Source organism: Lycorma delicatula, chromosome 8 (genome assembly GCF_047948215.1).
Source record: "Lycorma delicatula isolate Av1 chromosome 8, ASM4794821v1, whole genome shotgun sequence".
NCBI classification, from domain to species: Eukaryota; Metazoa; Arthropoda; class Insecta; order Hemiptera; family Fulgoridae; genus Lycorma; species Lycorma delicatula.
This window is the reverse complement of record NC_134462.1, coordinates 121,060,788-121,087,170: the sequence shown is the minus strand read 5'-3', so window position 1 is coordinate 121,087,170 and position 26,383 is coordinate 121,060,788. Positions and strand designations below refer to the sequence as shown.

At 31.9% G+C, this 26,383-nt stretch overlaps 1 protein-coding gene across 1 annotated transcript in view; it reads right to left on the bottom strand.

Moving 5' to 3' along the window:
* Ddr (discoidin domain-containing receptor 2) overlaps window positions 1–26,383 on the bottom strand; it is a 597,456-nt gene that overhangs the window by 532,047 nt on the left and 39,026 nt on the right. The window contains exon 2 of the mRNA XM_075373682.1: window positions 11,259–11,368. Coding sequence (XP_075229797.1) covers window positions 11,259–11,337 — 79 coding nt within the window. The 5' untranslated portion in view covers window positions 11,338–11,368. The remainder of the gene's footprint in view (window positions 1–11,258; window positions 11,369–26,383) is intronic.

Below are 26,383 nucleotides of genomic sequence, written 5' to 3'. Positions count from 1 at the left end.
GAACACACACACACACACACACACACACACATACACACATACACACACACACACACACACACACACACACACACACACACACACACACACACACACACACACACACACACACACACACACACACACACACATTGGTCAAGTATCGTCTCAAATAATCCTCAATCTTTTCTCGTTCTCTTTTTACTTCCGTATATTGCGTAACAAAAACAAAGGGAATAGTCTTCGATAGATTTAAGGAAAATATTGTATAAGCCAAGTGTGATGTTTACATTAATATATGTTTTCGTTTATCCGCGGTGCAAATTACAAAAAAAAAAGAAAGTTTCATCTCGTGTTTTTAATTAATCGCATTACAAATTGAAATATTAATCTGTTTATAATAAAAAATGAGTTTATTAAATAAATAAATGTTTGTGTGTGTATATATATATTGTTGTTTCGGTTAAAAACAGCAATTCTCTTACGTTCCCATCTGCGTTGTTATTAATAAAATTCAAATTTCTTAATCTCTTCTGTTTGTTCAACTGACGTTACTTGCGTAGATTTTCTCAGAATTAAATTCTCTAAAAAATATTATTGCAAAGCGGTCTATATTTATTAGCAATTACCCGAAGGTATGTATATCAAATCTAAATAATTGTGCTTTTTATTTTTATTATTATAGAAAGATTTTCTCAAACATTATTAGATACTTTTCTTGGACTTGTTTTAATTAATTTTCAGGTCAAAGTAAACGCACTGACCAAATGAGACAGCTACGTTTGAAGGAAAGTTGCCCAGAAAGGAACAATCGTTTAAGGAAATATAGAAAAACAGATGTTATGAATATTTCCCCAGATTTCTCACAACGAGAGTATAGACTCTCACAAATGAGAATGTACAACAGTCGATTCTTACGGAATGAAAGTCTAGAGCGTCAGTTAATTGCACAAACGTTTGTCAAACGAATACTAAGGCATCCTGGAATAGTCGCTTTAATATTGGAAGGACAGGTAGAAGGAAAAAATTGTGTAGGCAGGCCACGTTTGGAATATGTAAAACAAATTGTTAGGGATGTAGGATGTAGAGGGTATACTGAAATGAAACGACTAGCACTAGATAGGGAATCTTGGAGAGCTGCATCAAACCAGTCAAATGACTGAAGACAAAAAAAAAAATTGTCAAACGAAACGCAAGAGCGATATTCTCACCGCCTCGGCTTGATATACGAGGAACGAGAGTTACCGGAATCTGTACTCGTAAAATTTGATTACGAGACTGTCAGTCTTGGAATGAAAGATGTTGCCGGTTGCGTAACCATTTCACCAGTATGTACAAAATTCCAAGCGATAAAGGGATATACGGAGATGTCGAGCGCAGAATGCTACCTCTAATATTACGCGGGGCTGTAACCGTTCTCAAACTGCTGGGTACTACTTTTGACAGGACAGTGATAGACCTCGGTAAGAAATATTTTGCCGTGGAGCAGATTTATGTAGCTTTTAGCCGAATTAAAACTTTAGAGGGCATCGCCTTTATGATTTGTACCGAAATCATTTATTAAATAGACCTCATGATGAGAGCGTTGACAGCAATAATGAGGTTGCGTAATCTATCCGATTTATAGATTTCATTACTGCGAGTATACGTTTGGTTTAATATAAATTTAATTTATATTATATATAAATATTATTATATTATTTTATATTATTTTATTTATATTATAATTTTGCAATTAGGGATAATACACTTTGTCACCGTTTTATTTAAATATTAAATGTCGGTTTAATATTTATACGGAAGAACAAAGTAGGCAAGGAAAAAAAGGAATGATTGTTTAAGGGAGAAAAATAGAGAAATAAATGCCAAAAATATTTCCACAGAGACTAAACAACGATAATATAGACTGTTATTAATATCCCAGTAATACAGGGAAAAGAGCAACACTGTACTGGTGCGAACGGTCAGCGGTTAAGAGTGTCGAGACGTTCGGATTTTTTGGTATTGTTTCTGAGATTATCGTCGGATATTGTTAAAATTTATAGTATACTCTTTAGAATAAAAAAAATATATATCTCAAAATCTGTTTACCAACGTCGGAGATATTGCGTAATATACATTAAAAAATAAAATCCAGTTGAACTGATAACCTCCTCGTTTTTTGAAGTCTGTTAAAAAAAGGTTTTAAAACAAAATAAAATGAATTTAAAAAGAAACGCTCTTGAAAATACATTTTTTTAAGTCTGTATCAAATTAAGGTTTGGTAAATAGTTGACATTTGATTTCAATTCAGCGTTAATTTTTTTTCTGTTTTAAAATATGAAAGGTGTAGAAAAAAACAAATTCAAAGTAAATCCTTCAAAGAAACAAAAGAGGAAGAAACCTACACGTTGATTAAAATAAAAAAAGTTGATTAAAACGATATAAACAGATACTAATTGATAGGTGTTAGGTAAGACTCACTTAAATGTAGGATGTGTATATATTATTTTTGTCCTAAATTATGTGAAATATTCATATTAAAATATTTTAATATCAAAATAACATTAGATGAAATTATTATCTATCTTTATTACATTATTAAGTAACAAAGAGGAACAATTTGAAAAAGCTTTTACTTAAGTTGTCGAAAAAACACGTAACAGGTGGAATTATTTGATAAAGATTAAGGCTTGAACATATGAAAAATATACTAGTTCATCATATTCTAATGATCTGAGTCAACATCCGACGCCCGATGCACCCTCACATCTACAACCTGCCCAGCGAGTTTGGTGTTCGTGATACAGTAATCTATTACACCGATAACAAAAAAAAAAAACATTTTTTAAAATGTTTCTCTAAAAGCAATACCATTTCTTGAATTGCTTTTTTGTGTACTTTACAGATCTGTAAATATAATTTTCTTATCACCCTTAGAATTAAATAAATTACGCTTCAAAAAAAATTAAGGAAAAAAATAGTTAATATCTGTAAAATTTATAATTTTGACGGCCATACCTGCGTAAGAATGATGTCGCTGATACTTCTGTTTATAAACAGCCTCAGGCACATCGCGAATTAATGTTCAACAGTAATCGGCTAGCATGTTAGTCTTCCATTTCTCTTTATAGCGGCTTTCCATCACCGAAATGTCTTGGTGGAAACGTTCACCGTGTACGTCACTTACGTCTCCGAGATTTCCCGTGAAAAAAATCCAGATGTGAGAGGAGGTAATGTATTTTCAAAGACATATTACATCCCATAGTTCTGTATTAAATAAGAAGGTGATTAACAATACCGTGGCAATCGTTGTTGGATTTTTGTTTGCCGATAAAATTTCTGAAAACGACTTTAAATGAAGCCCAAGCTGTACTTTCTACATTATTTAACTCGATGTTAAATGAATCACCTTTGGCCAACAGATATTCCTTCTTTAATTTTTCCTTCACTTACATTTGGAAATTTCTGCCAGATGTACATAAATCCGGGACTATCCTTCTTCCTTGCTTTTACAAAATTTTTTATTAGTCCTAGCTTGATATGAAGAGGGAGTAAAATTATTTCTTTAACTAAGGGCTCATGAATAATATTTTTCCCGTTTGGAGTTAACTTGTCTCATTTCTTCTGCTCTGGTAACAATGTTTATCCCTAGCTTGGCTGTCCCATTCGCAAAGAAAACATATGTACTTCGGATGCAGCTTAACTGCAGGCCTAAAAAAATAGCTATAACTTTCAAATCGCCACATATGTTCTAGTTATATTTTTTATAATTTATTTTTTCAAGAATGTCTTTCGTCACATCGTACGTCTCTTTTAAATAATACTATATGCGATCGGTATCGAAGGATATTTGTTACCGTTGTGTAATAGAACCACTTTTAAACTATACTTGAACGAATTTATGAAAAGGCGCCAGTCCTCAGGTTTATGAACTTGTCCTAAATAAGCTCATCAATATTTGTGAAATAAGTCAAATTATATTCATCAATAAAGTATTGAGAAAGTTTTTTTTGTCGGCTTCGAAAGCCCGAAATTTTTGTATTTTTTTTACAAAGTAAAATAGATTAGACGTAAATTCTAATTTTGCAGTCTTGATCCTAACAGTTCAACTTTTTTTTTTTTTGATTTCTATGTTCAACTTGATTAATCCCTAACAATGTCAATTAATTCATGTTGTGATATAAGATGTGGCTTATTAGAAGATAATTTTTCAAAATCAAAATCATTGTTGTTTTCTTCAGTACTGCCTGATTCATCGTCGCTGCTTTCGAAACACATTCACACGTGGCTCAGGAACTGGAATAATTTCACTGTGAGGTGCAGGCCTGATTGCAGATTGCAATAAAGAATATTTTACAGTAGGTTTAGATTTTTTAGAAATTCCAGACACACTTGTTAAACAAAAGTAACAATCGGTTACATGAACCTTTGGTTCACGCCAAACCATCAAAAATCAGATTAAAATCACGTATCGCATGTTAGGAATAAAAATTATGTTTATCAGTGTTATTTTTAAACTAATAACTCTTAAAAATTTTTCAAGCAAAAAAACTGTCACCAACTAACTCTTAACCGGTTACAGTTTTAATTTAAAAGTTAGTAATAACAGGAATAGAACAAAGAAAAATGTATGCCAAGATTTAATTACTTAAATTAAAATTTTTTTCAAAAAGTTTCGATCTTTTTCAAAAATATACACTTTTTGTTAATATTACTCGTTTCTAAAAACTATACTAAAATGTCCTTCTGATGTCGAGAGATAAAAACTTCTTTTATTCCGTTTACAAAGCAATAAGTTTCTTAGCAGATGAATCGATTCCGTATCAATTACTGTACAAAGAAATGTGACCGTTATAAAGCCCTATAACTATAAAGTACATTACACGAAAATCGGTTCAATAAATATTACACGTATTATAGTTTTAAGCTTTAACGAATGCAAATATTTAAATTACTTTTATTACACGTACCATTATAGATAAAAGTAATTAAAAATATAAAATACCGTTTATATAATTTTAAATACATAAATATTATAACTTCGATCAATATTCCATGGAAAATTGGTAGCGTCTCAGTCTTTCACTCGGATAATCTTGGGATCAAATCCCGAACAGACTTGGAGATTATTACCACACTATAAAATGTCCAAAACTCGCAAACGTTTCTACATACAAATTTCGACCTAATAAATATAAAATAAGAATATATACATAAAAAAACTTTTATAATAAATAATATATATAATATAATAATTTATAATATATTAATTACAATTTTCCTTAAGAAACGCAGACAAAAAATAATAATTTTTTTTTATGTGTACGTTGCAATCTGTTCAACTAGAGAGCAATAAGCAACCCCTCCCCCCACCGCACGGCCCGAAGCGATGTGGTTGATGAGTATGACATGTAAATGAGGTGTAATCTTGTAAAGACTCAAGCTAAGACTTATGGTTACTTGAACCCCAACCGTCACAGAACACCGATATCTACCGTCTAGTATTCAAATCCGTATAAAACAAACGAACTTTTACTAGTATTTGAGCCTCAAAACCTTAGACTTAGAAAATCAGCTGGGGTTAACGTCGTTGTCGTGTTGCGACGTCGACGAGTCCACTAGACTAGCCCGGTAGGGCAAATAATAAAATGACGAAATTCATTTAAAAGAGCGTATTATAATCTTCTTTTAACCGCGTTATATTTAGCGGTCTAAAAGTCGGTTTCCTCTGTAAGAAGATTTAAATTCTGTAACAAATTGAGAATATTAGTTTTTCAGTCGGTAGTAATCATATGATATTACCGTCCAATTGTTGTTCAATTTTTTGTATCTATGTAGAGAATAATGGTGTTTCAGTATACAAAACACGACGGAGTCTAATTATTACACAGTATTCGTGGAAAAGTAAGAATACTGCTTGCAATCCATAAAAAATTCTTTGCTAGATTTCCTACTTTTTCATTCACGATTCGTAGTAATTTGATTAAGCTGAGCGTAAAATTTGAAAATAGTGAAGTTTGAAATGCTACTCTATCAGGTAGGCCTGAAACTAGTTTAGGAAAACAACATTTTACCGAAATATTAGCAAAAGTCTTCAATTATCAGCAAAAAGAAACTTTCATTAGTCTGGAAATAATCAGAATAAGGTTATAAAAAATTCTAAAGGGATTGATGCTCAAATGATAACGATCGAGGCTACTTCATGTAATTCCAGAAGAAGAATTTTATAGAAGGCTGGTTTTTTGAGAAAAAGTTTTTATTATTATTCTTCGTGAAACAGATTTTTATTTTTCTAAAATAATAATACGGTCTGATGAAACGCGCTTCAGTTTGAAAGGCTGAATAAACTGTCATAATTTGTTTTAATGGTCAAATGAAAATCCTTACTTATGAAGAAGGAATTTAACTTATCGTGAACTCTCTTTTACTGTGGGATCACAAAGAAAAGGATGTCGAGACAATTTTTTTCATAGAAAAGCGACGGGGGATATATATTTTAGAATGATACTACATTTTACTCACAAGGTGTTAAACAACAGCTCTTCAAGTTAGAGATACCGTCAAGCAAACTTTTCTTGAACGGATAGGATGTCAACGAGGAGCGATTTATCGGTTTTACTGTGATCATAAGATTTTACACCTTCCAATTTTACCTTGTGCGAAATCATCAGAAATACGGTATTTTGTTGAAATTCAAATGACCTGTACAGCATTAAGCTGTTGATTTTAACCATAGAGACAAACGTTTTTATCGGAAAAAATATGAGATCTATTCATCGATTAAACTTCATCCGAATATATGAGGACAGAATGATAACAGTTTGAATATTTTCTTCTCTGATGTATTCAACAAACAGTAATAAAAAACGTTTTCGTTTAACTTTTTTTGTTAACTTATTTCTTTAAGTAATTATATAGTTAAACGCGTATACATTTCCTTTTTTATAATGAATTTTATACGCATGTATCGTAATAATATCTCTCTGCTGAAGGCTGAAAACAAAAAAATAATTTCATAATTTGTACTTTGTGCTGCAGACAGCTTCTGCTTACTTACAGGTCTCGTTTAGAACAACTTCCGTTCACGGGCGGCCTGTCTCGTCGCATTAATATACGTAAAAAAACAAGACTCGAGCCGTACTATAAGGAGGATGTTAAAGTAATAATTTCAAATGATGTGTTGGATATCCAAGTAAAATATCACGCCTCCAAAACGTCTATAAATCGTGCTAAGCCGCAGAGAGATCTATCCGATAACTATTTCTTAGTCCATCTTTACAGTTACATCTTTTCAATTATAATTTCGCCCTGGTATATTCCTACTGCATTCTCACCGAGCGGTAAAAGTATTAATACGGCATTGTTTACCTCCTAAAAGCGGTAAATTAATTTCTTTATACTATCTGTCTCAGTCAGTAAACCGCGTAAAGAATATGAGGTACAAGGTATTTTTCTCTGAAAGTAATGATGTACATTATAAAGATAGTTCCTCTGTTGAAAAAAATATAGGCGACACTAATAAGGCTGAATTAAAAGGTATTTCGAAGGGAGTTGACTTACTAATTATAATGTGACAATTCGCCGCTTAACAGGTTTGAGCGTATACCGATAGAAAAGAATTTTGACTTTGGGATTCAAATACGTACAAAGAGGTAATATCTTCAAAATATATTATTATTATCCAGATATAAACTATAAAACATCATTTAAATAAAAAAATGGCTGACAGCTGCTTAATGTCAAGCCGCCTTAACCATTTAATTTTCCGTCCTACCGTACATACACAGTAGTGTATACCCTCTATATAAAATACGTTCAAATATTGCTGACATCAATAACTTTTAGAACAAAGAACAAAATATAAGAATCGTATATCGGAGTTATAAAAATATTATTTTCATTAATTCCGAAATAAAAAATTGACTTTTTTTAAAATTAACGTTATAGTGGTTTAACACAGAAAAAGACAAGGATAAAATTCTTCTCTAGCGATTCCATTCTTTTTATTTTACGGATGAACGGGAGGGAAACAATTGTCTTTCGGTCCCTTTATTTCATTTCTGTGGAGCGCGGCACGTAAAGAATAGAAATTGAGGGTAAGAAAAGGACCAGAAAAGTGAAGAGAAAGAGATAGAGAGCTGTACATACGGGGAAGAGAAAACAAAAAACGGGGACGAAAGAGAGAGAAAGAGTGATAGCGCGCGTTAAAGAGTAGGCGAGTTGGAGAATGATAAGGTTAGAGGGGAGGATTGTAATGGGTGGGAGTAATAATAGGTTATCCTGCAAAATGGCACAGATTCAATATCGAGAACAACTTCCACATTTCATCGGTGGACTTCAAAAGAATGCCTATTATATAAATTAAATGTATTTTCCATAATAAATTATATTGCACTGATGTAATACGCATTACATTTAAAATATACGATTAAATGAAAAATCAACTGCGCCTTTCTCTTAAAATCTTTATTTTACGCCAAATAAATATGTTTATTTCAGATAAATGTAACATCTTTTTACGAATAAACCCAAAATACATTTTAAAATAAGTTGTAACTTTATTTACCTGTCGCTCGATTTACCGACAGTCGTTTTTTTTTTTTTTCAGTATCCGGAAACGGTTTTAAAAATCAGATTTCATTCCTAATAATTGCAAAAAAAACGGTGACATCAAAGTTAATTAAATTTGAATCAAGGCTGATTCATCAGTAAGGACCCGCTTACAGCATTGTTTTTAAACTGAAAGTCCCCATTTCGATACCCAGAGTATCTGGATAAGAGAATAACAAAACTTATTGAAAAAAAAATACAAATTTTTACTTTCCCGTCTATAGACAGAGTTATTATAGTACACGGTAAAGTATTGTAATCGGTCCAATTTGGACATATGCGGTTTTCACCGGATCTAGACTTTTTTACACTTAAGAAACCAAAAACCCAGATGGAAATTTTCCGGATTTTCATATGTACGTATATAAGGTAAGATATAAGGTGTTTCACACCTTATATCTCTAGAACTAGTAAACCGATTTTGATCAAATTAGGTCAGCTTACTTCTGTATTTGGGGCAACTTAAAAGGTAATTTTCAACTTAAAAGGTCAAGGGAGTAATGCTGTAAAGCAAGGTCACCCTCAGTATCTCGAGGTCGTATTTTTCTTAGGCGCATTTATTGACGATAAAAAAATAATATTATTTGAAAGATTTTTTTTAAAAATCGCACCTCCACTCCAAAAAATGTTCTAAATTAGAGGCTAAGTGCGTCAATAATACCCCGTATCACCACAAGAAGCGCAAGTGTAGCACTGACGTACAGCTATACAAAAAAATATTATATTTAAATATTTTAAATTAATTTGTGTGGGTAAACCGTGCATCAGAAAAAAAACGGGTGACGAGAAAGTCACACGACTGTGTTGTCAGATTTTTTTTATTAAATTCGTTCAAAGAGGTATTAAAAACAAAGAGATTTACTTCATATGATCTAATTCCGTTTTTTTTTTTTTTTTTTTTTTTTTTTTTATAGATTTTAATAAAAGATAAAAAGGTTCTTGTAATAGTTTGGAAAATACAAATATATATATATATGGGTGTGTGTGTGTGTGTGTGTGTGTGTGTGTGTGTGTGTGTGTGTGTGTATTTTTTCTCTAAGAAAGTTCAAACTTTATTTTTCTCCCCAAATAGAATCATTTAAATTATGTTTTTTAATCGGTTTGAAAAGGAACTCTCTCAGATGATATTTCCCTTTGGCGCGTTTCGTGGTAAAGTTTTACCTCAACTTTACCCAAAGTTGGACGAACTTTCGGCTGAATTTTCTTGTGGTTGGATGAAAGGTTTTTTCATCTAGAATCTCTCGAAATCGATCCTAATCGGGCAAGGCATTTTTCGCACGCCATAAAATTTCCAAGGATAACACCAAGCTTTCGAAGTAGATTTTTCGTCCGCTTGTAAATGATTTTTTTTTTTAAATGAGACAACGCCTACAATAAAGACTCGCTTACATTTTTATTTTTTAGTATAGAATTATTACAGCGTAATCATGAACGCTTATCATTCTGACATTCAAATAATTTTCACGCGAAAATTGAAGAATACTTTTTGGAAAATTTTAGATAAAAATATTACACTTTTATACATTCCACATAGCTTTAAGCACGGTTGCAGCAGTTTTTTTACCAAGTTTTCTTAAAATTCAACGCGATATTCCTTCCAATGCTTTCTTGAGAACGCTATTTTTCGTACGGAGAGCGCCCATACATATTTTTATGTAAGTCTTCCCATATTTAAAAAAAAAAAATTTTAATGTAAAATAATATAACATACTTTTTTAAGAAAAATAAATCGAGTTAAAGATACACTTTAATTTTTTTTACCGTAAGGAAACATTTATTTATTTCAATTTTTAAAATTTTTAATTTTTCAGTAGACTTCAAAAGTTAAAATTTAAATAAAGATTGAAAAAATATTATTTAAAAACATTAATGTTTTTTTTAATATTCTTAAAATTCATTTTAAAAGTTTTTTAATTTAATGTAAAAATAAAGAATTAAAAATTTGTTTTTGTTTTTTCACAAGTCTTTTATTTCGATGATAGAATGATCAATTTTCGATTTGAGCAAAAATATCGAAAAATAATTTTTTTTTTTTTGGAAATTTGTATCTCATAAAACAAAGAAAAAGCAAGTAAAAAGTAACTTTTTTTATCGTCCCTAAAAATTTAACTGTACTGGATTAACAGAAAATAATGAGGAAAATATGAAGAAAAAAAACTATAGCAAAATTTATTATAGCTTGATTTTTATATCAAATTATATTATTAAGGAAAATCTTATATTTTTGTAGCTTCTTCTACTACACAAAACATGTTAAGAATGCAATGAAATTTATTCAGTAACTTTAAATTAATTGTAAAAAACGTAGAAATTTAAAGGAAACTAAAAATAATTCAGGGCAGTACGTTTTCGAATTTTTACACAGAAAATGTCAATCCTCTAAAAAAATTAAGGTTTCTATTTTTGTTAAATCGGGCAGATTTTCAAATTAACTTAAAACGGCAAAAAATAATTCCAATCGGTTGGACTTTCGCTTTTTCGAGTGGATCTTTCATCCCCTTTAAAACTAAACAAATTTCATTCAAATTATAAACAAAAATGCTTTTAAGAGATATCTTGGAAAATTATAGCGGTAAATTTGTTTTACGAAAATAAACCTCGATAGAAAGATCAATACGAAAAAAATATCGAGCATAAATAATAAAGACAGGGTAAATCTAAATAAATACGTAAACTGGATTACTTACCAAGATCTACAGCGTTGACTCCAAACGGAAGAAGAGCCAAGATGAAAAGGACTCTTCCTTGGCCACGAGGCCACATCATACCCGCGTCACGCGTTCATAATGACCTGCAACTGATGTAAAATAAATGTAAGTCTATTACATAATTAAACCTAATATTTTAAACATAATATAATAATAAACCGGGTACATAATCTAACGATCGTAAGAGTTTTGACAAGTCAAACGAATCAATCAAATACTCAGGAACTACTATCTCGTGCCAAGTTAAATAGATACAAAATGAGAAGTGAAATAGTTTCCTTTGCGTCTTCTTAATTGAGCCGAATATATTTTTGTTCATCAGCATGAGAAATCCACTAAAATACAAGTGACATTCAGCCTAATATTAAAGATATCACTACATTTTCACCTTGAATCTGATTGTGTAATGAATATCATTACTTTTAGAAAAAGCAATTAGGACTGCTTCCTAATGACGTTTGATGCACGATACGCGTCGTGGATGTAAAAAATAAAAGAGGAAAAATAATATAAATCAACAAGTTTCTGTTGTGAAATATTTGATAGATCAAATACATTTATTTCATTCAGAAAGGCGCTAATAATCAAATGTTTAATTTAATAGTATATGTACATTCCCTAATTGTAACGGATGTAAGTGACCTGACACGAGTCGCTAATTAACTTCTGAAAAATTACACGTACAACCGCAAGAATAACAAACATCTCATGTCAAACTTAATATAAGGAAAGTGAGGAGCAAGTTGGTTTCTTCTTCACCGAGACAAACACGCGGTTGTATAGCAGCACGCCTAACCAAACGAAATGCAGTTAACATTTAAATCAACAGAAAAAATATTTTAAAACGTGCTTCTTAGCACCTTACGTTCAGCACAGGTAATTAGATAATTTATTTGATCTGATAACGAATTTCCTTAACGTAACACAATTTCTTTCTTATTGTATACCGGTATATCCTTTACTCCGATTATTTCGCTGCCTTTCCATCCTTTTCCATCTCAACCGACCAAAAAGAAATGAACGTTTTATTTTTAGGCTATTCTACTTCTTATTTATGAATAAAAAATATATTTTTTATTTTTTATTATAGATTTTTTTTTTTAGATAAAAATGTTAATTTTACAAGTTGTACCACATTTAAATGTGTATCACCCTGGTATTAAAATTATTTTTTCAAATAAAATGAATAGTAATAATATAAGCTGATATGACACGTATCCGTATAATATATAAGATGAATATATATACACACACATGGGTATTTAACATTTAAATCATTAGTTTGACAGTAATTAAATAATCTAATAACAATTTTATTCTTTTTTTGTTAAGTTATCAATATATCTGTATTAATTTGTAAAATCAATCGACTGGAATCGACACCAGATGTTCATTTGCAATAAAACTATTGTATATTTAAAGTTTGTTTCATTTAACATTTTTTCTTTTGTTATTGTTAATTTAAGCATTCAAGCTAAAAATTTATAGTCTATAAATTTCAGGCGCTTAACAATATAATAAAATTTCAGACACATTTCTGTTTCCCGTTAATTAAACTAAATTTATTATGCTATTTCTAGTTTCATTTGTAAAATATTAAATTTTTATTACTCTTTAAATTTTATAGTAATTAGATTTTTATTACTTTTGAGTTAATTTATGTTGGGAATGTATTTTATTATATAAAAAAAAGAAAGAATCGCTTGACCAATTTTATGTTACTATTAATTTTTTAAAACGGTTGTATTACTTTATTAAATTAAATAAAAAAAATAATAAATTAAATTTTCAAACTTAATTAATTTATGCATTTATAAAATAAAATTCGGTACTTGGTTATCTGGACCACGCTGTTTGTCGTGTGTGGTTTATCTGCATTTAATTATTTGCGACTGGACCCTGTTGGACTACCCAAAGTTATTACGATTCAATTTTCTGCGTATCTAAGTAGTTCTCATTTTTTTACCCTTAGGTTCTCTTTCTTTCTTTCTTCTGTCCACGTGGTTCCTAGTCTCTGGTCTCTTTGGGATTTCATTTTCAGAGTGTAATTCCCATTACCCGATTTCTTGACCGTACAATTTTCTGTGTGAAATTTCCTACGAAATTTATGTGAGCTTTTTCTAAGTCTGACTTGTCCAACTAAGTTTTGACTTGTTGGATCCAGGGGATGTTTTTCAGTCGTAGATCAGAATTTTGTGGGTAAGCCTTGTTGTCGGAAGTATGTGTGGATGTCTGTAAAACTGTTATCTTATTCTTCTTCGGATGTCTGCGGCAAGATTAAACAATTTTCGGTTGTTTTCCGCGATTTCGATCTGTAGCCATCTTCTGTTCTTTCCGGGCGGAGGAGAATTTTTCTCATAATTTTGTGTTCTGCTTTCAAAATGTTTTCTAGGTCGCCTTTTCTGTGAAGTGTGAGTATTTCTATGAAGTACAGTGCTTCAGGCATGATTACTGTGTTGTAGTGCATGATTTTTGCGTGTTCGGACGAGAATTTTTTTAAAAATGTTCTGGATTTCCCGTAGGCTCTCTTGAGTTTGTGTAGGGGAAATTCTATGATGTTATTCTCCCCCTGTAAATTCGAGGATCTTGCCTAGATATTTTAAGTATGGAACTCTCCCGATACGTCTAAATTTTGTAGTCGATAATTGGACGTCGAGTTTCGAGCAGAGGAAATATTTTAACCCGACTTTTCCAGCACATTTTTTGAGGATTTCTATTTGTTTGATTGCCGTGATCTCATTGTATGCTAGTACGGCTACGTCATCTGCGAAAGCCAGACGTGAATTTCTGATGTCATCTTTAGTTGAACTAAGTTTTATGGGTTCCAGAAGTTATGATTTTTCAATCCTTTTTCCCATTCTCCGATAACTTTTTCCAGAACAAGATTAAAGAGAAGCGGAGGCAGGCCATCGCCTTGTCGGCCGCAGGTTTTTATCAAAAAGGGTTCGGATATTTTGTCCATGAATTTCACCCTGGAGGTAGGATCGGCAACTGTTTGTTTGATAAGGTTCAGGGTTTTCGGGTTTCGGGTCCTTGTTCTTCGAGGATAAAGACGAGGGACTGTCGGTGAATCGAGCATATGCCTTTTTGAAATCGACAAAAATGTGCATAATATCGTGCTGTTTCTGACTGCTTTTATTACAAAATTGTTTGTAAGTTGAAATATTTTTCTGCGCAGGATCGACTGCGACGGAAATCAGCTTGGTATTCGCCATTTTTATGTTAAAGCTATTCTTATGTTGTTTGGACAAGACAAGCTGAGAAAATTTTGTACGTAACTTGAAGGGAGATACCTCGATAATTCTTCACGTCTGTAGACTCCCTTTTTATGTAGCGGGTGGGTGAGAGCGAAGTTTCTGTCTTCGACTACTTTTCTGTCTGCCAAATTTGTGTGAGTGTTTTGAGGGAGTTTGGTCCGACGGTTTTCAGTAGTCAGACGATGCCATCTTCTCGGGATGCTCTATTGTTTTTGAATCGAAGGTTATGCCTGTTAGTCTTCTTTTGTGTTGGTGGAGGGGATTCTGGTGTAGGTAAGGGTTTCTTTACATAACCTTGACAGGGGTTCTGGGCAGTTGAGGATTTCGGAAAAGTATCGTGCCAATTCCTTAGTTTACTTGATTAGTGAGAGCGAGTATTCCGTTTGATTCTATGAAATACAAATTTTGGGAGTGTACCCAAAGATTGTTCCTGTGAACGTCCTGTAGAAATCTCGCGTTATAGTTGCGGAAATTTTCTCCAATGCAGCTCAATTGTTCCTTTAAGTGGTTTTATGATCTGTCTGAAGATTATTGTCGCTTGTTCTCTAATTTCATAAAAATGCTTTTGATTTTCTGGTGATTTTTTCCTATTGTAATTTAAGAAAGCTTTTATGCAATCTTTCAACGCTTCTTCGCATTTCAAGTCCCACCAGAGAAGTATCGCATTCTTTTTCAGGGAGATTAGTTCTTTGAATTTTTGCGTGATTTTGGTGCAGAATCTTTCCCAGTGTCGGCCAATACTTTACCCACTCTTTCCTCAGATATTACTTTCTATGTTCTTGTGTCAAATTTCTGCAGATTTGTTTTCATGTATTTTCTTTGGGGTAAATTTAACTTTAATATGTATTAAATAGTGATCTGATTCGTCGATCGCCCTCTACGTACTTGAATGTCATGGACTTCTTTCTATTGGGGATAGGAGATCGTTACGTGGTCGATCTGGTCATCAGTCTGATTTGTCAATTTCTTGTATAGGGGATCTCTAAGTCTTTTGTTTTTCGGGAGTATTTTTTCAGGGAGGTTAACATGATTTTTAGGTTATTTTTTTCACAGTTCATTGAGTCTCGTGTCGTTTTTATTAGTAAATTTGTGAGCGGGATATCTGCCTGCAGTTTTCTGGTATTTTATTTTTTTTCCAACTTGTGAGTTGAAATTGCCCAATAAAATTTTTTTTGTGTCCTCTTTGGGATTTTTGCCATGACTTTCTTGAGTGGCCCGGAATTTCTCGGTTCTTTTGGGGGAGTCTTTTTGTTATTTCTGTTGGTGGGGGCGTAAACGTTAATCAGGTTATAGTTGTAGTTAAAGCACTGTATGCGCACGGCCATAAGACGGTTGTTTATGGGGGAGACATCTTTGATAGAGTTGATTAAACTTTTGTGAACAGGAAAAGCCATACTCAAAAGTGGAGCGCCGTTGTCGACATGTTTTACGGTTAAGATCCGGTAGTTTCCGTACTCCGTCGTGTCTTCATCGGTAAATCGGGTTTTTTGTACGGATAGTATCAGAATTTTCTGCCTATCTAACTCTAATACTAGGTTGTGTATTTTTCCCGGTTGAGTGAAGATGTTGATGTTGAAGGTACCAATGTATGTGGCTGTTTCTCAGAGAACTCCGACTTTGTGTTGTGATTGCCCGAGTCCCCCAGAATCCGAGGGGCCGGTTGTCATTTGTCGACGGGTGGATTGGTTATCACCTGGGGTAATATTACATTTACTGACACGAATCATGATAACTTATAATTAACGGGTTTGTCCAATGTTTCCAGTGGGTTGTTAAAACCAGGGATTGTCAGTTCGTAGAGCAGACTACAGACGCTCCTCACATGGGGACAGACGCTGACCACCAGAAAGCCGTCCGACGTAGTTTCAGCGTGTTTGGATTTCGTTCTGCTTTTGTCCGCGGATTTATTTCCCACTTGCCCTACATATTTATAGTGCATTCACCTATCCGCCAACTAGAGAATGCGCCTGATGGTGGTAAGGAAACCCCTCTCTGGCATTATTATTTATTTTTATTAATAAAATTATATTGATAATTATTTCATCAGAAATACACGTTTTCAATTTTATTTTATGTTTTCGATATTATTACGATAATAAAAGATTTTAGGTTTAGGTTAAGGTTAGATTAACTTAGGTACCCAACGATTCCGTGTACTGAAATTTATACGATATCAACATAACCTTCCTTTCTTCTTCCTATTTAGCCTCCGGAAATTACCGTTCAGATATTACTTCAGAGGATGAAAGAGGATGATATGTAGTGCAAATGAAGTATAGTATTGTACAGTCTCAGTTTGACCATTCCTGAGATGGGTGGTTAATTGAAATTCAACTACCAAAGAACACCGATATCCACGATCTAGTAATTAAATCCGTACAAAAGCAGCTGTTGCCTTTACTAGGACTTGAACGCTGGAACTCTCGATTTCCATATAGACTGATTTGGGAAGACGCGTTCACCACTATACAAATCCGGTGGGTTATCAACACACCCTCAAGGCAACCTGTCTTCGCCACCAAGCATAACACGGTCGCCTCAGCATCGTGGCAGCAGTCTTTACTCTCCCTGTCTGGGTTCCTTTTGCAAGGGGCTCACCCATCGGGGCCCCACAGCCTCAACGGAACACGCCGACCTCCCTTCTGGACAGACGACACATTCCTCCGCTTAAGGGCTACCCTTTCCGTCCAAAACTTACTAGTTCCCGTCACACTTTTCACGAGTCGGGAACTCCCCCGCGATCCTCTCACACGTAGTAGGTCCTTCATACCATCATCGGGGAGCACCGACCCGCTCACTTACTCACTGTGAGCGGGCCAGTACACCCTAGACATAAAGGCTACCTACCTTGCACTGATCGTCGCCACGTTTAACCCCTTATTTTATATATATATATACTAATTTTATACGTAATTACTGATAAACGTATAAGCTGTACGGCAGTTTTTTTGGCAAAAAGAAGAGTAAATAAAGTGAAAAATAGGTGGCTCCAGTTATCAAAAAAAATATCTAAACTTCTATAGATTAAGCTTTTGCCGTACACAGAGAGAATTATTGCTAAACGGTTAATGAAATTTAAATACAAGCAAGGAATCGCTCAAAGAGCGTTTATAAAAAAAATTAATAAACTACATTTATACACATTTGCTTTATTATTGTTGTTTTATCATAATATTTTCTTATATACATATATATATATATATATATATATATATATGTTTTTCATTAACTTACAATGTTTCAACTGTATTTTTAAATCTTACAACCTTAATTAAACTCATTTCCCGATGAATTAAACTCTCACACATCCAAGAATTTTTAAACAGCGATGTAAGTCGAATGACAACACAATATTCCATTGTTAATTTCATATATTTCTGCATTTTATTTACATAATATAAGGGGAACATCTTGAAGAAGGGAGCTGAATCGATAATATGTAACTATCGATCCCGTTGATCATGACTCGTCGATTAAGTTTGAGAAGATTAGATGGCTGTTGAAGTACGATCGACCGAAGACTGTACAAGATTACGCTTCATTTACTTACATTCATACATATCATCCTCATTTTTCATCTGAAGTAATACCTTACGGTGGTTCCGGAGGGTAGACAGCAAAAAGAAAGAAAGATGGCTGTTGAAGCTAATTTTAATATAATTAGTAAAATTTATGTACTCTAATCATCTGATTTAGTTATAAATAACCGGTATCATTTATAATAATAAAACTAATTATCCTTGTTATAATATAGAATAAAAAACTGCATATAAATATTTTTTGTTCACTAAAGAATTAAAACTAGTCAAACTTACACGTCAGTTAGAAGAAAAATTGGTAAAATTAAAACACATTACGAAGAGATTTTATATATTATAACTTGAGAAAATTTAATTTGTTAAAACATGATTTCAAGCAAATCAGTTCTGTGGAGGAAATAAAAAATGGAATAATTAATTCCTCAGAATTTTATTATTTCACATATTTATTTCTGAAAGTTGTTTTTTTAAGTCGTGGGGCAAAAAATTACTTTTCTGCAATTCTGAACAAAAATTTATCTTCTTGTAATTAGATGATTCTATTACATTTGTATCATACTTCTGTTATGTATTTGGAATATTTCATTAAGGGTGACGGATAATAAACCCAGTTTATCTTGAACCTTCGACTGGATTAATTGATTTTATAAAATTCTGTGCGATTACTTCTGAATACGGGTCACTGATGCCATTAATTCAGGTTACACTCAATCAAGGGAGCAGAGAGATACGTTGATCGTGGGTTCCAATCTCAAAAATGTACTCTAAGAATAGAATATTTTTTTTTACATAATTTTGTATTTGAATACTTTACCGGTTTTGCCAGGAGAGTTATGAAACTTTTTTCCGGCTTTTTGTAATATACTAGTTAATTAGTAATTTTTTACGATGAATATTTAACAATTTTGACACTATTACCTCGTTATATTTTCATTAAATTTTGTATAAACGATTATAAAAAGAGTTTTTTCCAGTTTTTAATTTACATTTATACAATTAAAAGTAAACTTAACATTTAAATTAATTTTATGTTAGATTAACTGAAAAAAAATTGCAAAAAAGGAAAAATAGTTTAATATTTTAAATAAACCAGGTAAAAATAGGAACAAAATTAGTTATCTCAATTATTTCAGAATGGATTTTTTTTTAATGAAAGATTAATTAAAAATATAAATAAAACTTTAAAATTAAGTTCGTAAATGTTGGCTGTCACAACCATTGAAATAAAATAAACTATACTCTTGCTTTATTACTTCAGTGACTGAGATAGTAAAATTTCACTTCAATAATTTTAAAGTCTTTAATTATGTAATTAATTTTTTACTTAGAAAAAAAAGTAAATAAAAAAATCCCAAAGAGACAGAGATTTGTGTGGAAGAACTCAAAGGAAATTATAATAAAAAAGTAAGTACCTACGGTAAAAATATGAAAATTAATTTTCATAAAAATTCTTTTATCGGGCTGCAATTTTTTAAACTATTTAAAAAAAATGTGTGAATTATATTTAATCTCTTTCTTTCGGTGTCTCCAGAAGAGTGCTTAATTTTTTTAAACTTAATTATAATTTCTTTTTAAATATGTATTTAAATACAAAACGCTTGCATTAGTTTTTTATAAAAATTTTTTTTTAATATTTTACTTCAGTATAATCTACTAGTTCACACATTTATTTCTGAAGAGTTGTTTTTTTTTTTTTAAATACATTTTAACTGACAATGTTGATTTTTTAATAAATGTTAAAAAAAGCGCATTATGTAGCAGAATCATTTGTATAAAGTAAAAATCCATTATACTATATTTAAACAATAATAATTATAAATTGGAATGAAATAGTGTATTTTAAATTATACTTCTTTGTTTTTTGAATTTCATTAATATAAGAACTAAAATTAAAAACCCACCGGGTCGGCCTAGTGGTAAACACGTCATAGTAAATCAACTGATTTTGAAGCTGAAGTTGTCAGGTTCAAATCCTTATAAAGGTAGTCGTTTTTATTCGCATTTTAATACTAGATCGTAGTGTTCTTTCGTGGTGGGGCTTCAATTAACCACAACTCTCGGTCGGCCTGAGTTTATCCAAGACTACACATTTACCGGTACGGTTACATTACACTATAGTCGCTAATGGATTGAGGTTAGCTGTTGACCTGTCGAACACGGTGGTGTATGTTTTTGGTGCTCCTGGTTTTTTTCTCAAAATCAGTGGTTAAAAGTATATCTCATACAGTTCTTTTATGTAGATACCTTAGTATTAACTTTGGTAGACGCCGCATTAAACTTTTAATTCGGTTCGTTAGTTTTTATTTTATAGCGTGTTTAAAATCGACGGATGTGGCCACGTGGCCAAGTACGTTCGAAGAATTATTTACACTAGTGTTAGAATATTAGGGACCTTTATTGTTTTATTCAAACCCTTTGGTGTTGGATTAGGGATTTAAATTTATTCGTTTATTCAGAATTATTAGTTAGTGTTTAAGACGGCGACCACCTGCCCACAAACTTTAGCGTTCTTTAAGTTATCGTGTTAAAGTGTTTATATTGCTTTAGAGGATGTTTATGTGAATGCAATAATATAAATTTTATAGTAAAATTATTTTTTTTAAGCCATTTCGAGGGGTACTTCCGGTGTACTACGCGCTCGCTAACTTTGTTGAAAGTGAAGTTATCATTATAATTTTACGTAATAACTTAGACCACCTTTAGACGAGTGAGTCGATGAAAAAATCTTTTTATCAAATTCTTGGTTAAAATTTGAATCGGTTAAAATGTATTTGGCGTTTCGGAAGTGTTGCGGAAACAGTGGCACTGCATCCCAAATTTGGGCCTAAATTCCCGTGAGGAATATAGGCACTGTCTATATTACACCACCATTCGGGCGGTATATATATATAAGTATACATAAATTATACCGGAAGTAGCGGTTGTATATTTGCTTCGCGCAAAATTTCCATATAATTTAGGAAGATTACCTGCCCTGGGACCTTTTGGAACACTCGGCGTACACTAGCATTTTAGTATATTAGTTTTATATGTGTACATTTGTATACGTATGTATAAGTTTATTTATATGCTTTATGTATGTATATATGCATATATATATATATATATATACACATACACGTCGGATTTTGATTGCATACGTCCGGTTGCGTTCACGATTAATATCAACTAATATTGTTGGTCTTAATTTTATCAGCGGTTTAATTTAGTTAAATTATTGGTATTGGTATGGTAGAATGTATCCCCTCCTTGAGGATCGCGGTTGGTATTGATAATCGGTGCTAATAGTTAGCGGATTGACAGTTTCTGGCGCGCCTAATTATCATATACTGAGTGTTACGATATTGCGTACGCTCTTGCATCGTATAAACTTACGCTCTAATACCGTCTAAGTGCTACTCCTTTAAGACAGGATGTAGCTCCAGGAGAGTCACAAGCAGAGGGGTAGCCCCCCCGGGGTCGCCAGCTCGATGCTCCGAGACAGCCGTTCGAGTTACGGCAGGAGGGCCTGAGGAGGAAGGACCCGTGACGGGGAAGGCGTTTGCTTCTCGATCAACAGTGCAATCGGTTGCGAGTATTGATCGGCGGTGCCGCGGGAACAGCCCGGTCCTGAGACCGAAGCGCTAAAGTTGTTTGTTGCTGTGGAGGCGGAGGTTAAGAAACTGACGCTCCTTGTCAAGGAGAGTCTCCCAAAAAAACGAAAAATGAAGGAAATCATTTCCAATCTTCGCCTCGATGCGGATAATCTCAGGTCCTGGGTAAAACTGCGCGATGGAACAAAGGTGGTATCGGCGGAAAGGAAACAAGTAGCTGCTCAAACTAAGGAGCTGGTATTTACAAGAAGAGTGATCTTGAAAAAGAAGAGTGATTTACAAGAAGGTGCTTGAGGAGGATCTCCTCAAGCACCTCCCCACTGAGGAATTTAGGAGATTGTACATAAAAAATGGAAGAAGGATTTTTTCACAGTCAGTAGTCGAGTCTGGCCAGCCGTTGATGAACGGGGGAGACTGGCTGACCATCGTTGATCTGGCGAGATGAAAAGAAATTAATATACTAAGTAAAAAAATACATAAATCGATTTAGTTACATATAATAATAACAATAATATATAACGATATATTTATAATAATTTAAAAAAACAACTCTATAACCTCTTTCTAAATTTAGGAAACACATTATTTAGAAATCGAATAAAAACTTTAAAAAGGTCGCTTAGTTAAGTTGAATAACAGAGCTGAACATAATTCTTGCTATTTTAGAGGCTGTAATATCTACTGCAGTGAAAAGTGCTGAAAAAACTGTAGGCATCCCGTTAACATCTAATTTAGCAAAATGAAAAACAAAATTTGAAATCGTTAAAAAATTTTTTAATTATGATGGGCGGGTGCGTCGTTTTTAAAACATATACTTAAAAATAATTAATTTTTAATACGTTAAAAAACTAGTATGTATACAGTTTTTATACCGTCTCATCCCTTTATAATAAATCTTTAGAAATGGATCGTAATATAACAATACGGGCCCGTTCGATCTTTTTTTCGGCACTTATTTCATTAATATAAACGTTACCGATCTAAATTTCATAACTGTAGATTTAACTAATCGTAATATACTAAGAAAAAGTATAAACTATTTCGCGTAACAGTTATACATTCATATATAAATGAGTTCCTAAAAAGGTTTTTAACTTTTTTTTTATGGATTATAGGAATTCAAAACATTAAAGAAATTATAGGAAGGGAAGTAACTTTTTTTACTTCATAATTCTCCCTCTGTGATATACTACAACGAACAGAAAATTTCAAAAATAATGTAATACCCCATGATCATAGTATACAAAAATAGTAATTTCTTTTTATTTCAAATTCAATAAAACAATAAAATGTTTCATTACAATAATTTTTCGCTGAAAATTAAATTCTATTTTTGAGTTAACGAGTGAAATTTTTATTAGAAATGTTTTAATAAAAAAAATAATATTTATATATTTATTATACATACAAGCGTAAACAAATTTTTAATATTTTTTCCGGCGCGCAATATTTATTACATTTAATATAATTTAAACAAAAGAAACGGAATGAGATAGAACAAAACACTAGAAGAAGTTAAACAGGTCAAGAGATTGAAATTAGAAACAAGTGCTTTTGTTTTACGAGTAAACAAGAAAATTCTTTTTAAAAACCCACATACAACGGCCAGGAGTTATATACTACAACTAGTTGAAGTACCCGTCCTTCACACGGCCAAATACGCTCATTCTTTTCTATTTCTTTGCCGTTTCGTGCTCAAAAATAATCTTTACCGACAAATCAATATGCGATATCTAAAAATTAACCGTATTATTTAATTTCCGAATAAACTGATATTTTTTAATAAAGTTTTTTCCTTCAAGAAATAAACGTATTAAAGTTTTTATAATTTTAAGAAAAGCGACTGAAAATTTTAAACTCCTTATCCAATTTCACAAGGATAACATAAAGGGAAATCCGAAAATAGATTTTCATAGTATTTTACAATTAAAATTTGATAATGGAATTATATTTAAGCAACGATTGAAAAGAGCAAGGAATTCGGTTTGGAATCGCACATTACATTTGTCGACTAAAGCTTTTGATCGTATTTTAAGGCAGAAACTCTGGGAGATTATAATAAAAAGGAATTATCCGTTGTATATGATAAAAGTGATTAAAGGTTTTAATATATATGTATATATATTAAAACAAAAATTTAATAACCGATAGCTTTAACAGAAGTGGACGCTCAGTCAAGAACAACCATCTTAAATAGATCGTTGTTTGCAGACGATCAGCTTATTAGAGAAGCTTTACAGAGATCTTTATATGAACTGAACGGCATCGATATAAGAAAGTCGATATAAGTTTAATATATCAATGAATAATACAAAGCTTACGGCCTTCTGGGGCGAGGATCCGATAAGGTCAACAATAATTTTGGAAAAAAACCGATCGAACATCGAAAATGTTTCACATTTTAAATACTCAGGATGCGATATCAGCTTTACATCAGATATAGATGCGTAAAATAGAATTCAGAGTTTTTAAAATGCGTGTGGGACGATAAGAAGATCTCTTTGCAATAAAGTTAGAACATATGTAATAGCTGTCCCTCTGATAATGTATAGAAGTGAAGTATATGTTGATCGCGCGAGGACGAAGTCAAAAGTAAAGAAAGAAGAGATGCGATTTCTTAGATCGGACTGTTCTAGATGGGACCGATTTAAGAATCGCGATATAAAATAATTACATATATTCTCTTGTAATGAATGAATTCGCATTACATGGAGAATTGGCTTCAGCATATATCTACACCGGATAACGATGGATGCGTTAAGAAAGTGATTAATTATAAACCAAGAGAAAAGAGAAGCGTGGGAAGACCGCTGAAGAGGTAGTTATGATTTCTGATTACAGTTAGCACAGGTTTAAGGCTTATTCGCGATAGAAAGAAGAAGAATTTGCGCAGAAATTTAGTTTCAACGTGTTACAAATATTCAAGGGGATTAAGAAAACAACATTATTCTATTTTACCTTTTACGCACGGGTAAAATGAATATTTACAATTTGATGGAGGATTGCAAAGATGAACGTAAAAAAAAGATTATCGAATAGGCTAAGGAAGAGTTTACTCGTAATACAGAGAAAACGGATGATGTTTAGTCGAGATTATTACAGCCCGATTCTATTAAATCAATTTTACGGCAAAACATACATAATCCACCCTTACATCCTTAAACTAATTTCATCCATTTAACGGGCTACTAGAAGGAACACCCGCGAATGATTTTCATAAAACATTAGATAATTATGTCTGCTGTATTTTAAACTATTTAACATGTTCGTACGTTCAAAAGGTACAAAGAAATTAGAAAAAAAACAACAATATAGTTGGAACCGATAATCTGCATACCGATTTACCGGACATTAAAAATTAGGATGATATGTCCAGTATGTATGATAATCCTTTAATTCTCCAAATATTCACATTTCTAATGATCGGTTTTCCACGTATTAATCTCCTGAAACCCTCTTAGGGTAGTTTCAAGGGAAACTTCCAAATAACATTGCCGGTTTTACTAAGGTAAAATATTCCTGAAAGATTTCAATAATGCATTTGAACTATAGCGACAAAACAACGCCGGTTTAGAAAAATCGGTTAATACGACTTTTCACTTCCCTTAAGGGTGGATAATGAGAAAAAAAATTCGTTTTTGTACTTTATTATATAAAGATATATTGCACCGTACTTGTCAAAAGTTCTTCGTTTTCTGTTCTTTCGAAAATTTCAATTTAATTTAATCCATTCGGGGTTGTTAAAGTAAATAATTTTAACTAAAAAAAAAAAAAAAAACCACTACAAATATTTAAGTAGGAATTAAAACTAAAGAAGGAATTAATTATTTATTTAGATGAGATTCAATGAGTACATTCTCTTTTATTTGTAGAGATACGTATAGGAAACAATATACGACATAAAAATAAGCGTGTAAAACTTTTTTTCAGGTATAATTTTAATTAATAGAACTACTGTACAATATGTCTTTACTCACCTATATATTTTTATTATGTTTTACACTACGAACAGTAATAAGTTATATAATTACAAAACTAGATTACTGATGTCGCATTTGGGTAATAATTTTATTAAAATAAACCTTCATATTTTTATGGAGACAAGAAAAAGTGATTGACATTATCTGTGACGCATCCAATATGACGTTATACGATCTATACTGTATTTTTTCGGTCTATTGACAGTTCTAATGACTAAATTAAGTCTGTTCTTTTCTTTTTTATTTACTAAAACAGACTAACAAAGCACGGTTAATTTGTGGAGGTAATTCATATGAATTTAGTTTAACAATGAAATATTTATTAATAGTATTATCATTCTATGAAGTCATCCGATGTAATGTATTTTTATCTTTTTAATAATTCTTGGAATAAAATACAGAGTTAATATTAAAAATCTGTTGTGGACACCACATGCCTTCCTTGTATGCCTATTAAATTACATATACACATTTTTAAAAGTACAAAAAATTTTATTTTATTAATAACTTCTGATACTTTTCATTTTTTTATATTTTTATTGTGATTATTGAATTATTATTTATTGTAATTTTTTTTACATTCAGAGATTAATAATTATTAATAAATCAATATATTTAAATAAATAAAAATAAAAATAAAAAAGTTAAAAAAGGAGATGAAGTCGAATTTGAACCGATGTGCCTTCCCCTTGTGAGATCCAAATATTTCATTAATTAAAATTTTATTTTGTTATA